Source organism: Phascolarctos cinereus, unplaced genomic scaffold (assembly GCF_003287225.1).
Source record: "Phascolarctos cinereus isolate Bilbo 61053 unplaced genomic scaffold, phaCin_HiC Scaffold_4;HRSCAF=312, whole genome shotgun sequence".
In the NCBI taxonomy this organism is placed as follows: Eukaryota; Metazoa; Chordata; class Mammalia; order Diprotodontia; family Phascolarctidae; genus Phascolarctos; species Phascolarctos cinereus.
This window is the reverse complement of record NW_027555847.1, coordinates 501,633,442-501,648,581: the sequence shown is the minus strand read 5'-3', so window position 1 is coordinate 501,648,581 and position 15,140 is coordinate 501,633,442. Positions and strand designations below refer to the sequence as shown.

At 40.0% G+C, this 15,140-nt stretch overlaps 1 protein-coding gene across 2 annotated transcripts in view; it reads left to right on the top strand.

The window, feature by feature from the left end:
* LAMA3 (laminin subunit alpha 3) overlaps nt 1–15,140 on the top strand; it is a 319,129-nt gene that overhangs the window by 211,862 nt on the left and 92,127 nt on the right. For both annotated transcript variants that reach the window (XM_078153463.1, XM_020968691.2), the window contains 2 exons: nt 10,638–10,782; nt 14,144–14,284. In XM_078153463.1, coding sequence (XP_078009589.1) covers nt 10,638–10,782; nt 14,144–14,284 — 286 coding nt within the window. The remainder of the gene's footprint in view (nt 1–10,637; nt 10,783–14,143; nt 14,285–15,140) is intronic.

The window sequence follows — 15,140 nt, the reverse complement described above, 5'->3', positions numbered from 1 at the left end:
GTATCTTCTAGTCATTCCTCAAATGATTCCTTTTCTTCTTCCTTCAAATATGGTGGGAGTTGGACCAGGTGACTTAGAAGACACCTTTTAATTGTGAGATTCTATGGTTCTGTGATTCAGTTGCATGAATCTATCTTGATAAAAATCTCTTGAGAGTGAAATAGCAAAAAATTGTGGAAAAAACCCACAAAGTTAGCTGTGCAAACCTTTGCCAATTCTGTGTGTAGAGTCTGAGCTATGATTAATTGGTCAGGATGCATGTCTGAAACAAAGCTCCAGAGTAGGGGAAAAATGATCCAAAGGGTAGTACAGTAGTCAGTAGAATAGCCTTAAATTGGCCAAGGGGCGAGGGGAGCTGGGGGGGGGCGTTGGGGAGAGACCACAAAAGAGAAGACTGGAAATCAGGAATTTCAAAATCCTTCCGTTCCCCTTGACAACCTGAGCATTGTTTTTTGTTTCTTTGTTTGTTGTTCTTTTAAGGGTTGATAACGAGGACATTAGCACGACTAAAAGAGACATTCAATATGGTCTATTTTTGTAAGAAAACCTTTACCAGGAACTTCAGTGGGCTGCCATTGGCAGAGATTGATTCAGAGCTACTATGTTTCCTATGAAAATAAATCTCTGTAGTGTGGTGGCTTAGAAAAAAACAGAGATCTGACCTGAAAGTTGGAAGATTGTGATAATAAATGAAAGGAGAGTTGTTTTTCCCCTTTGGAAAAACAAACAGAGGAAATAGGATCTTTTATATGACACTGGTTAGTAATGGAAAGTGAAATCCAAGCAACAGCAAACATTCAGAGCGAAGGGTGAGCCATTAAAGCTCTATGCATATCAAAGGGACATTACTGCAAGGTCCCTTGATCACCAGTGATGAAAGACAAAATAACAAAAAGGGAAGCAAAGCCTCCAGGAGCTTTGAAATGCCAACATAAGCATGTCATGCCATTTCAAGGTGTAATATAAGAGATGTTAAGAAAAAAAGAAATAGTTAAAACTAATGAAAAATAATAAAAAGTCTTATTGGCTGCAAAAAACATTACACATTATTGGGGCTTGCCCTCAATCATGTTCTTTGCATAAATGAAGGAAAAAGTTCACAAAGTGTACAACTGAGAGGTGAGGAACACAGAAAAGCCTAGTAATACAGAAAAGTCACCAAGGCATTTTCTATAGCAAGAAGAAGAAAGAGAAGATAAGAGAAAAAAAAAGTTGTTATTGTTAAGTCATTCAGTTGTGTCCGACTCTTCATAATCCAATGGACATAGCACGCCAGTCTCTTTTGTCCTCCACTATTTCCAAAATCTGTCCAAGCTAATGTTCATTGCCTCCGTGACATTATCTATCCAACTCATCCTCTGCCATCCCCCTTTTCCTTTTGCCTTCAATCTTTCCCAACATAATGGTTTTTTCCAATGAGTCACCTGCCTTCTCATTATATGGCCAAAGTGTTTAAAGCTTCAGCTTCAGTATTTGACCTTCCAGTGAATCGCCTGTATTAATTTCTTTAAGTATTTCTGATTTGATCTCCTTGCTGTCCAAGGGACTCTCAAAAGATTTCTCCAGCACCACAATTCAAAGGTGGTCAGCTTTCCTTGTAGTCCAACTCTCACGTTGCTATTGGAAAAACAGTTCTTTGTCAGCAAGGTGATGATGTCCTTGCTTTTTACTATACTGTCCAGATTTGCTATAAGTTTCTGTACAAGGAGGGTCTTTTAATTACATGGCTGCAGTCTACAGTGATCTTTAATTCCAAGAATATAAAATCTGTTACTGCTTCCATTTCTTCTCCTTCTATTTGTGAAAAAGTGATGGGACCAATTGCCAAGATCTTAGGTTTTTTTTGATGTTAAGCTTCAAGCCAGCTTTTATACCCTCCTCTTTCACCTTCATCAAGAGGCTTCTTAATTCTTCACTTTCAGCCATCAGAGTGGTATTGTCTACATATCTGAGATTGTTGATATTTCTCCTAGCATCCTTAATTCCAACTTTTGATTCATTCAGCCTGGCATTTCTTGTGATGTACTCTGCATATAAGTTAAATAAGGTAACAATACACAGCTAATCCTTTTCCAATCCTAAACCAATCAATTGTTCCATGTTCAATTCTGACTGTTGCTTCCTGGCCCGAATACAAGTTCCTCAGGAGAAAAGTAAGATGGTCTGGTATTCTCATCTCTTTGAGAACTTGCCATATTTTGTTGTGATCCACACAGTCAAAGGCTTTAGTGTAGTCAATGAAGCAGAAGTAGATACTTTTCTGGAGCTCTCTTGCTTTCTCCATAATCCAGCAAATGTTGGCAATTTGGTCTCTAGTTCCTCTGCCTCTTTGAAAAGCCTGCTTTTCTGGTAATTCTTGGTTTGCATATTACTGAAGCCTAGCTTGCAGAATCTTAAGTATAGCCTTCACAGCATGTGAAATGAGCACAAATGTGCAGTGATAAGAACATTCTTTGGCATCATTCTTCTTTAGGATTGGTATGTAAATTGATCTTTTCCAATCCAGTGACCACTGCTGAGTTTTCCAAATTTGCCGGCATGTTGAGTATAGCACTTTAACAGCATCATCTTTTAGGATTTTAAATAGCTCTACTGGAATTCCATTATTGTCACTAGCCTTATTGTTACCAGTGCTTCCTAAGCCCCACTTGGCTTCGTTCTCCAGGATGTCTGGCTCTAGATCAGTAACCACACCATTGTGGTTATTGGTGATGTTAAGCTTTTTCTTATATGGTTCTTTTGTATGTTCTTGCCACCTATTCTTAATCTCTTCTACTTCCTTTAAGTCCCTACCATTCTTGCATGAAACATTGATATCTCTAATTTTCTTGAAGAGATTTTTTGTCTTTCCCATTCACTGTTTTCTTCTTCTTCTTTGCGTTACTCATTTAAGAGAACCTTATCTCTCCTTGCTATTCTCTGAAATTCTGCATTCAATTGGGTATATCTTTCCCTTTCTCCTTTCCCTTTCCCTTTTCCTTTCCTTTTTTCCTCAATTATTTGTAAAGCCTCATCAAACATCCATTTTACTTTCTTGCTCTTCTTCTTAAGAAAAGCCAACATAGCTAGGTAGCAAATAGGAGTAATTATGAGAGATTTGTCACTAATCTGATTCTCTTGTTTGGAGGAAGCTTGATCTAGTGAGTATATTGTGTGGACACTGTGACCAGGGTTTGTTGGACTCGGGAATCAGGAGGACCTGAGTTTGTAATCTTGCCTCAGAAACATCCTAGCTGTGTGACCCTGGGCAAGATATTTTACCTCTTTCAGCCTCAGTTTCTTCATCTGAAATGGGGATAAGAATAGTACTTCTATCACAAGAGTTGTGAGAATGAAATTAGATAGTATTTATAAAGGGCTTTGCAAAGCTTCAAGTGTTATAAGTATTATCTATTGTTAGTTTCTTTTGACTTTTGGTTTCAAACATAACTAAAGTGCCATGAGTAGTGAATTTGATACAGAGATACTACAGTTCTCTTGCATTTCAGATTTTTTTCACATGTATTTCTATGGATTTTTTTTTAGCACTATCAAAGTTTTATTGCTAATTTAAATGGCAGAAGGGGAAGTTCTGTCAAATAAGGATGAGTCATATGATCAGGTGAAATCACTTGGTAATTTGGGAGATAAGAGTTCAGAAAGAAACCAAGAGGCTTGAGGAGTGTCAGTATACTAGGAGAAAATAGTCACCAATAATGTCTCAATGGAATCCAAGGGAGCAGTCAGAATCCAGAGTAGGAGGCCAAGTGAAGATCAACTAATATCAATCAGACAGATCCAAGGAAAGAGTCTGAGCTCAAGCAAAGAATCTCTCACAGTTTGTCGTTAACCCCAAGAAGTTTTTAAGCAAGGTGTGGGGGTAACCTGAGCTACCTTCCCATTCCTCCACCCTTGTTCTTCTAGATAAATTGGAGCTGTGGATAGCTCAGTCTCACCTGCACTATGTCTTAAATGGGCAACTTTGTTGTTCAGTTGTTTTCAGTCGTGTTGCACTCTTCGCATCCCCATGTGGGGTTTCCTTGTCAGAGATATTGGAGTGGTTTGCCATTTCCTTCTCCAGCTCATTTTACATAGGAGGAAACTGAGGCTAACAGGGTTGAGTGACTTGCCCAGGGTCACGCATCTAGTAAGTGTCTGAGGCTAGATTTGAACTCAGGAAGATGAGTCTTCTTGACTCCATGCCTGGCTCTCTATGCACTGTGCCACCTAGATGCCAACATATGGACAGCTGCTTTGCCACAACGGCAGCAGATATCTACACACAAAATACTGGAACATTTGTGACTTACACCCATGAAATCTGTCTTCTGATTTCACTGTGTGTCTTTTGAATCTATCTGTTCCTTTCTGTTCTCACTGTTTCTACCCTAGTTTCAGGCTTTTATTGCTTTATTACCACAATCTCCTTACTAATTTCTCAGCTTTCATGACAAGATTCTGTGATGACTGGCTCAGGGATGAATGTATGCATGCATGAATGAGTCCATGAAAAGCATTTATTAAGCACTTACTGGATGCAAAGCACAATGCTAAGTGCTGGGGATATAAATAGAAAAGTAAACTGTTCCCTGTTCTCGAGGTGTTCACATTCTAATGGGGAGCAGCTGGTGGGGGTGGGGAGTTTACATGTATAGGAGGTGTCAGCTGCAAGTCAGATAGAAAGGCCCCATAGTCCTTAGGGTACCCAGACAAAGTAGATGGTAAGGCATCTTCTGTAATGTCCTTGCCAAGAGAAGGAATAACTCAGAGTATTCTCTGGGATAGGATCCATTGAAACTTCCTTTCAACATAGCCCCTCCCCCAGGTATCCTGGGTTGGACAGCAGAGACACAGAAGATACACACAACACTTTGGGGACACAGATGCTACTATTCCCCTGATGTTATTTCTCCCCACCCCCCCCAAAAAGCAATAAAGAAAATATCCCATAACATATATGCAAGAATCAAGGCTTTCTCTTGCTACAAGAGCTCCCTGTGACCGCTGGGATACTATTGCTTACTTACACTGTCCTTGTTTCTTCTTTTAAATACTCGGGCTACAGCAACCCAGAAAGAAGTACGAAGTAATCAGCCAGCCCCCCTAATCACTTATTTCAATGCCCTGCCCTCTGTCTAGTGATAATAACCTAACATTTCACTTGTTTAGGGAACTTCCAAGTAAGTCAACTCTACCAATGTGTGTTGTTACCTTCTCAGCAATTCCAGAGTCTTAGAGTGTGGACTAGAGCTGAGGTGACAAATTCGCCCACAAATCTGAGCGTGTGAGAATCAGATTAAAATGTAATTGGGAAACATCTAACAAAATACATAAAAACATAGTGCAACAGAGATAGTGTTAATTTGTGGTTTTCAAAGTCAATGTGTGGCCCACAGGCACTTGTTTCTATTTGATTTTGATACTACTAATGTAGAGCATTGAGATATTAAAGGGGCAGACAGGTTCCTTGTATTCACAATGTTACACTGCCTCTTGGTCAGTCAGTCAGCTAACATTTATTAAACAAGTGCTGTGCTAAGTTCTGGGAGTACAAAGAAAGGTAAAGACAGTCCCTGCCCTCAAGGAGCTCACAGTCTAATGGGAGAGACAACACGCCAACACTGTGTACAAACTAGGTATAGATAGGATGAATTGGAGACAATCCATAGGAAGGCTGCTGTTTTCCCCAGCCCTTTCTGACACTGTCATTATACCGACTAAACCACCAGCTTGAGGTGCTTCCAGCCCCACAGCCCCAAAGCATCTCAGCTGATGCAGGTCTCAGCTTGGGAAGCTGCACATCACTGGTGCAGAATTAAGAGGAACTGGGAACAGAAGGTGGGATTTTAGCTGAGATTTGAAGGAAGCCAAGGAAGTCAGGAGTGAAGGTGAAGAAAGAGAGTGTTTCAGGCATGGGGTACAGCCAGTGAAAATGCCCAGAGTCAGGAGCTGGCGTGCGTGGTGGGAGAAACAGAAAGGAAGCCAAAGTCACTGGATTGCAGAGTATGTGGGGGTGGGGCAGGAGGAGGTGTCAGACATTGGAAAGGTAAGAAGGGACCAGATCGTGGAGGGCTTTAAAAGCCAAACGGAGGATTTTATATTTGATCCTGGAGCCAATAGGCAGCTATTGGAATCAATTCAAGGGCAAACTAATTACCTTTCTCTTTAAATATACTCCTCGCTGACTTTACTGAGCAGCCAGGTGGTAATGTGCCAGACCTGGAGTCAGGAAGACTTGAGTTCAAATCCAGCCTCAGGTACTTACTAACTGTGTGGCCCTGGGCAAGTCACTGAACCCTGATTACCTCAGTTCTTCCTTTGTAAATGAGCTGGAGAAGGAAATGGCAAACCGCTGCAGTATCTTTTCCAAATGGGATCACAGAGAGTCGGATGCAACTGAAAACCAAACAACTGGCTTCACTGTTTTCGTCTGGAAGAATGCCATTCGTTCTGTCCCCACCTTTGAAACTTTGAGGTTAGCATTGCTCTTTTTCATCTTTCATAATTAATTAGCTACCAAGCCCTGACAGCTCCATCTTCACAACACTTCTTGCACCTGTCCTCACTTCCATGCTCCCATGACCACCACTGCAGTACAGACTCTCCTTACTGTATGTCTGGACAATTGCGATAGCCTCCTCAACAGATCTTTCTGCCCCCTCTCTCCACTCCAACCCATTCTGCTAACTGCCATTAGAATAATCTTCGTGAAGCATAGATTACGTTACTGCTCTGCTGAAAAATTTTCAGTGGCTCCCAAATGCCTAAGGAGAAGATTCTAGAGACCCTCACCTAATATCCAAGGACTTCCACAACCATCTTGTCTCTCCAGCCTCATCTCATCTCACTCTCCTGCAAAAACTCTGGATATTCTCTGGAATATTCCCTGACCCCTAGACACATATATGATCTTACACACCCAGTCATATGCAGTATTAACTCATAGGTCATATGTCCTGCCTCCCAACTACTGATGTAAGTTCCTCAAGGTCAGGAGATTAATTAGTCTTATATTTGATTGTATTGCCTTTGGAGTGTCTCTCCCCACTCCCCCACCCCTCTAGCCCCCTCTCCCTGAGCCCTGCCAGACCACAGCGATGTCTAAGATAGTGCTATGCGCATATTAGTCTTTCACTGAATAATTGTTCATATATGAATGGGTGGGGGGCTTTGAGTTAAGTTGAGGGTCTTTTTTGTTTGTTTGTTTCCGATGGTACTTATTGAGTTAAAAAGAGCCTGCCCACTTGGCCAGAATTTCTGATGTATGCTCATGTGCACATTCACATACATCTTTTATGCTGGTTCTTATATAATTGTTGGCATTGTGCGCATTGCCTTAGAGATGACTTTCACTTGAACTGCAACCCTACTGCAGCTATCCTGGAGTTTTCATGTGCCATGGGATGTGCATCTGCTAAAATCTGTCTGCCTGTAGGCAACCTCTGAAATGTCAATCAGGGCAGCTCCCTTAGAAGCAGAAATTTCACCTGGAGGAATGTCTCAAGGTCAGGTTTATTTTAGAGCAGTGAGGACCCAAGGGTCTTGAAACATAAGCAGACCCCAGGGTTCAATGCTGGGAGAGACTTTAAAGGCCATCGGGTCTAACGTTTTCCAGATCACACAAGTAGAAAGTGGCAGAGCTTGGATTCAAACCCAGGCTCCAAATTCAATGCTCTTTCTGTTATATATACAATTGATAGAAACCTTAGAGGTCCAATTACCTCATATTATAGATTAGGAAACTGAGTCTCAGAGAAATAAAACGAGTTGCTCAAAATCACGTAGATACTAAAGAGCACAGGGGAGATTTGAACTGAGATCTTTTGACATCAAATGCAATGCCATAAAACAACATTTTTGATATTCTTCTTTTGTCACGCACACTAATCTTTTTCTTTGTTGCTATATTTGCATAGTAATTTATATGCTCAGTGGTCTTTCATTTCTTGACTTTCCATCTTCCTATTTTCTACTTGCTTCAAATCTTCACAGCTCATCTGCTCATCCCATTCCTACCCCTGACCCATCTGCATCCTCCTAGTCATCAGCCACCCTCCTACCCAGCTCATAAAATGCCACCTCCTCCCTGACTCGTTTTGGAGTAACCTGGGGTGTGAGCAATGAATTTGCAATACTTAAGTTTGAATTCTGGCTCTTTTGATTACTACCTGTGGACAAAGCACTTAACTTTTTTGTGTCTCAAAAAAAACCTATTTTCCAGCCCTGAGTTTTATAATCTACAACTTATCTATCGCAAATGTCTTTACTTCTTATTCCCATCCTATGCACAATTTATTTTTAGTTTTTCAATAATATTCAAAGGGATGCTTTCTTTACCACCTTTCTTTAGCCTGTGATACAAATCCCCCAGACCCAGCTAATTTCCTTGGTGATGTGTTCCTGCTGGCAGCTCCCCACAGGGATCTTTCCTTCCCCTGAACTCCTCCTATAGCTCTTACCATCTGGACCACTCAGCATTCAGCAGGTATAGTGATCCCTCCATTAAAGAATCTCCAGGGACCAGCTCTCTTAGACGAAGCAGCCATGATCAAAAAATTAAACAAAAAAAAATCTTCATACATTTTGTGAAAAGCTGCCTTCTCACTATATAAGATGATTTTTAAAAGCTCATTGCACAGCTTCTATTTCCCCTCACTCAAATGAAGCTAGACAGAGTCAGCCTTAGGCAAACTAAAAGTCCCTGAAGTTCATCTTTTCTCCCCAGTTTCCTCTCTCTGTGTTTTGTGTCCAGTGCCGTCTTGCTCTCTTTTAACCCCGCCAAATGGTCAGAATAAGGAAGGATCTATACCAGTTGTCTATACCAGAAAATGTCCTAGTATTTAGAAGAGAGTTGAAAAATATCCTAAAGTCCCAAAAGGGAACAAAATTGTCTTTAGTAATGTATATAACAATAGCTAGCATTTGTATGGCACTTTAAGGTTTGCAGTGAGTAGAGAATGAACAACCCTTTGTCAGAGATAAGTGTTAATTCATGATTTGAGTGGGTATTGGATCAGGTGACCTCTGAGCTCTCATCTGACTCTAAAATTCTATGATACTGTGACTGTTGCTCTTTGATTATATCCTAACTGTAATTCATTTTTACTAAAGTGTTGCCTCAGCCATGTTCTCATATTTTATCCCTGACTGTTCAATGAAAGGTTTTCCCCTTGCTATAGAAATTTTAATATCAGCAAGAAGGTAGGGAGTTATTTTGGCAGTGACTAGGGAGTAGACAACATTTTATATAATTATATTTTATTTTTCCCTAGTTACATGTTAAAACAATTTAAAATCTTTTTTTTTAAAAAGGTTTTGAGTTCCAAATTCTATCCCTTTTTCTTCTCTCCCCTCCCTACTCCCTGACATGGTAAGCAATCTGATACAGGTTATACATGTGCAATCATGTAAAACATTTCCATATTAGTCATTTTTATACAAGAAAGAAAGAAGGAAGGAAGGAAGAAAGAAAGGGGATTTTGGATTGTCTTGGATCAGTATATTGCTAAGAATAGCTGAGTCGTTCACAATTCTTCATCTTACAATATTTCTGTTACTGTGTACAACGTTCTCCTGGTTTTGCCCACTTCACTCAGCATCAGACCATACAAGTCTTTCCAGGTTTTTTCTGAAATCTGCCTGTTCATTTCTTATAGCACAATAGTATCCATCACAATCATATACCACAGCTTGTTCATCCATTCCCCAATTGATGGGCATCCCCTCAATTTACAATTCTTTGCCACCACAAAAAGAGCTACTATAGATATTTTTGTACAAATAGGTCCTTTCCCCTTTTAAAAAATCTCTTTGGGATGCAGACCTAGCAGTGATATTGCTGGATCAAAGGGTATGCACAGTTTTATAGCTCCTTGGGCATAGTTCCAAATTGCTCTCTAGAATGGTTAGATCAGTTCACAACTCCACCAACAATGTATTAATGTCCCAATTTTCCCACATCTAGGAGGGAACAATCTTCAAATAACTCCTCTGGGGCAGAGATTCTTAACCATAAACTTTTGCTTATTAATATTTGATAACTGTATTTCACTATAGTTGGTTTTCTTTGTAATCCTATATATTATTTTTTTTAATGTTAAAACATATTCTGAGAAGTGGGTCCATAGGCATCACCAGCCTGTCAAAGGGATCCCTCACACAAAAAAAGGTTAAGAACCCTTAGTCCAGCATCTGCTCGATGACCCCTGGAAAACCTGATTTAACCTCTTTAAGGCAGGGGTTCTAGGAAATCTGGTGGAGCCTTGTGTACCCCTTCTCAGGGTAATTTTTTTGCCAGCATTCAGAATTAGTTAGGTTGGAAGGGACAATCTGTGAGGGAACTTTTTATATTATTCGGTGAGTGTAGGAGACAGCATAGAGGGAAGTAAGATAGAAGTGCTGTCTCAACCACAAATCACTGAACCTCATAAGGACTCTGCTGTAAAAGTAGAGGTATGGATGAAATGAACCTTCTAGCTGTTTCTTTCTCTCAAATCTGGTAACTCTGAAATTGCAACTATGTGGAGGACTCCTAGGTGTAGCTAGCATCTGTTTAATTGCCTTAGTGTGGCACCTTGCCTGGCATCCCATTACAGGTGGATGTGGGAAAAACACTCTAAGGAAAATAATGAGTATTTCCTCCCTTTGATTTTATAAAGATGCAAGCCCCGAATAATAGGACGTCAGTGTGATCACTGTGCTTCTGGGTTTTACCGTTTCCCTGAATGTATTCCTTGCAATTGTAACCGAGATGGGACTGAGCCAGGAGTATGTGATCCATGGACAGGTGTATGCCTTTGTAAGGTAAGACACATCAAACCAGTTATCAGAAGCTAACAAATAAGTGGTGGGTTTTTGTTTTGTTTTCATTTATTATTGTCAATAATAACTAGCATTTACATAGTGTTATAAGGTTTGCAAAGTGCTTTACAAATATTATCAATTTTGTCCTTACAACAACCTTTGGCAGAAAGGTGCTATTATGATTCTCATTTTATAGACGAGGAAACTGAGACCAAAAGATGTTAAATGACTTGCCCAGAATCATACAGCTAGTAAGTATCACAGGCTGTACCTGAATTCAGGCCTTCCTGTGCTTAGCAGCTTGGATCAGTGCAGGAACATAGTAGGTGCTTAATAAATGTTTATTGATTGATTGTCAGCTAAGTCAGAGGTGCCAAACTTGAGGCTCCACAGCCAGTCCCAAGGCTATACAACTCAGAGTGCAAAGGAACCATATTAAAATGTAACTGGGAAATGTTTTGTTTTTTCAAATATAACATGGATAATGTTAATTTCTGGGTTTTTGAGTCAAGAACAGCCAGCAGGGATCCCTTTCCATTTGAGTATGATGTCACTAACCCTGCTGACATATTTAGGCCATATGTAGTCCTGATCATCCATTAACATTCCAAGGTGAGATACCTTATTGTGTGCTGGAGATGGATTTTGGAAGGTAAAGCCAGAATTATGTAAGTTCTGTGAGATTCTACTGGGTTGTAAGTCTTAGTGTGGACCCAGCCATGGGTATTATAGCCATCATCCCAGGACCAGGCTGGCTAAGTGTTAAGTGATGCATCCCTAGAAGGTTGTATCTAGCAGAGGATGATATTTTTGAAGTTAATTGACCAGAATTCAGGGGTGTTACAATCTTGTCTGTATTAAAGCTAAAATTAGTTTCTGAAGTATTGAAACATGGAGTAATATTCAAGGGAAAGGTAGGTGGCACAATGAATAGAGCACTGGGCTTGGAATCAGGAAGACTTGTCTTCCTGAGTTCAAATCCAGCGTTGGACAGTTACTAGCTGTGTGACCCTGGGCAAGTCACTTAATCCTGTTTGCCTCAGTCTCCTCATCTGTAAAATGAACTAGAGAAGGAAATGGTAAACCACTCTAGTAACTTTGCCAAGAAAACCTCAGATGGGGCCACGGAGAGCCTAGAAAACAACTGAACAAGAACAATTCAAGGAAATGTGAACTCATCAGTAGGGATAGGGCCAGGACCTGTGATTTTATTGGTATAGGGAACACCCAAGTAAGGAACCTCTCCCATCAATGCAGGCGAGTGCCTGCTCTGCAACTTCCAGTTGGAGAGTTGCCTAGGGCATCAAGAGGTTAAGTGACTTGCCTAGGGTCACACAGCCAGGGTGTGTCTAAGGTGGGCCTTGAACTAGTTCCACCCAGCTCAGAGGCTGCTCACTCTTCATTATTCTCCATGGCTCCTCAGCAGTGTATAGATTGGGTATGGTTAGGTTGCAATCTCTGTCACTGGAGAGAGTGTCCCAGTACTGAAATACAAGAATTCTCAAATTCCGATTCTTCACTGAATCTGTGAAAACAAGTCCCCTTTGCTAGCTTTTGCCTTTTCCCAGGAGAGAAAGTCCCCTGTCACACAGACAGTTGCCTCTTCCCATGATCTCCCTGCCCTGTTTCACCTCTGTTCCTTTTTGAATGTCACAGATTTTGGCGATGCTCTGGCACAAAGATGTATTGGAGCTGGGGGGAGGATAGAAAGCCAAGATGATCAACCGATTCCCATGGCTCTGCAGTGAGGCAGAAGAGCTTCCATATTGTGGTTGTGGAAAAAGCAAGAAATCATAGGAAATGAGCAGTTTTTAAAAAGAAAACTTGACCACCTGAAAGGGAACTAATGATGCAAGCTAAAAACCTACTGAAGACAGGCTTCCTTAAAGTAATCTCAAAAAAAAAATACTCTGTGTATACTGTAGGAAAATATACACCACAGGCAACTGGTGAAGTAGTGGATAGAATGCTGGGGCCAGAAGTCAAGAAGACCTGAGTTCAAATCAGATTCTGTGAGTCATTTAACTCTGCCTCAGTTTCCTCAACTGTAAAATGGAATAATAATAACACCTACTTCTCAGGGTTGTTGTGAGGATCAGAGAAGATATTTGTAAAGCATTTAGTATAATGCCTGGCATGTACTAGGTAACATATAAATGTTTATTTCCTTTCCCTAGGAGAAGGTGAATATAAACTCTCTGAAGGCTTTGTCTTTGTAGCTCCAGTACAAAGCACAGTGTCTTGTACTTAGCAGTTTAATAAATCCTTCTTTTTTAAATTAATTTTTTCAACCAACAAAAATTGGTTTTTCTCTCCCTTTTACCTCCTTCCAAACCAATACAAGAAGCATTAAAGGAAATAAAACCTGTAAAGACTTATATGAATTGATGTAGAGTGAAGTGAGCAAAACAGAGAGAGCAATTTATACAGTAAGAGCAAGTATTGTAAAGACAACAGACTTTGAAAGACTTGAAAACTCTGATCAACACAGGGACCAACAATGATTCCATAATACCAATGATGAAGCATGCTGTCCGCCTCCCAGCAGAAAAGGGATGACTTACAGGTCTTGTGAACAGTGAGCCCTGGCAGAAAAGCGATGACATATAGGTCTCATGAACAGTGAGCTGGTTTTTTGCTCATTTAAAACCCTCCCACTTCTGCTGTGTCCTTTTTCTCTAAGACTTAGGTATATTTTGTGATGACAATGGAGAGCCTGGTTCTGGAGCACTCCGAACAGCTGATTGATAATGATGGCATCTGTGAGAACAGCTACTAGTTTTTAAATTAATTAATTTACAACATTTATAATAAATTGTAAAACAAATTGTTAATTAAATTAATTTAAAATATTAATTAATGATTAATTATATTATATAATTAAGAATAAATTAAATAAATTTTTTTTGGTGGCACATGAGCTGCCCATATCTTTGGTACTTTTCATATGTGTCTGGTATGGAATTTTGCCATCCAATGTCTTTTATTTTCTTTTTTTTTTTTTGAAACTAGGTCTTCCTATTTCACCTAGGCCACTCACTGGCCCCATCCCACTGCTGATCAGCATAGAAGCTTTGGCCTACTGAGTTTCAACATGGGCCACTTTGCTTCTCCTTATGAAGCCTTACAACTCCTCCTCTCAGAGGCTTACCATGCTGGTGTCAGATTTGATACAAATACCCCATCACCTTAGCACACTGAAGCTCAAAACTCCCAAGCTCAAGCAGTCCCTGGCCATCCATTTCTTTTAATGTTTTGTAACCATCTATGTGCCAACACTTCCTATTTTTGTAGAATTTGAGAACAACAAAATACTACGAGGGACTTAAAAAAAACTGACCATTTTTTTTTGCTTTAATAGGAAAATGTAGAAGGTGCAGAATGTAATGTTTGCCAGAAGGGGTCATTTTACTTGGACCCCACCAATCCAAAGGGATGTACCAGCTGCTTCTGTTTTGGAATAAGTGACCACTGTCATAGTACAAATAAGCGGAGAGCTAAGGTATGCCAGGCATTAAAGTCTTTCTACTTTTAGTAGATTGCCACATGTTGAGAAGGGGCCAAGAAATTAATGTGAAATTTCAGCTTTTTGAAGCATTTGATTTGTCAGTCTTGATAATGATGAACTTGGGTGGTAATAGTCCAAAATACCAGATTTAGGGTCCTTCCTCCCTTGCTCTTTCTCTTCATAACACCATTTTTCAATTTTTAATTTCTTTCCGTCATAATTTACCATCTCATTTTTTTCTATCCCTGTTTCTAGATCATAAAAATCCCTAAATACTTTCTTCTCTTCATAATTTCAATATCACTTCCTTGTTTGCTCAGTATGAGTTATGCTCAACCTACAGGAAAAGAAAGCCTATTCATTTTTTAGTTGTTTACTTCTTTCAAGGAGGTAAACTGATAAAAGGGGGGAAAAGGTTTATAAATCTCAGGACATTCAGAAGGGACCACTATTTCCCTGACCAAGAAAAGGACTATCAAGTTATCAGTTTATCAGTTATTTCTTCTTTCTCATAGTTTTTCCTCAATTGCTTTATGACTTGGTAGACATTTTTAACCATGTTATATATGACCTAACTATAGAATGGAATGAAATTTAAAGGCTACCACTGTATTCCATTCAACATTGGAAAGTTATGAGGGTTAATAAGGCACATGTCTGCTCTAAGGAGTTTCTTTGGGTAGGTTGCGGGGGAAAGTGCATCCTATCCAAAGCTTCGCTATTCCAGAACAAGTTGGGTGTCATGTAGTTAAACCTTCACTTGGCTTTGATGCAAGCTTTCATAGGAAATCTATAACAACATGACTTCTCGATTGTAAACAACTGAGTTATTTCTCAAGAAGTCTGTAGC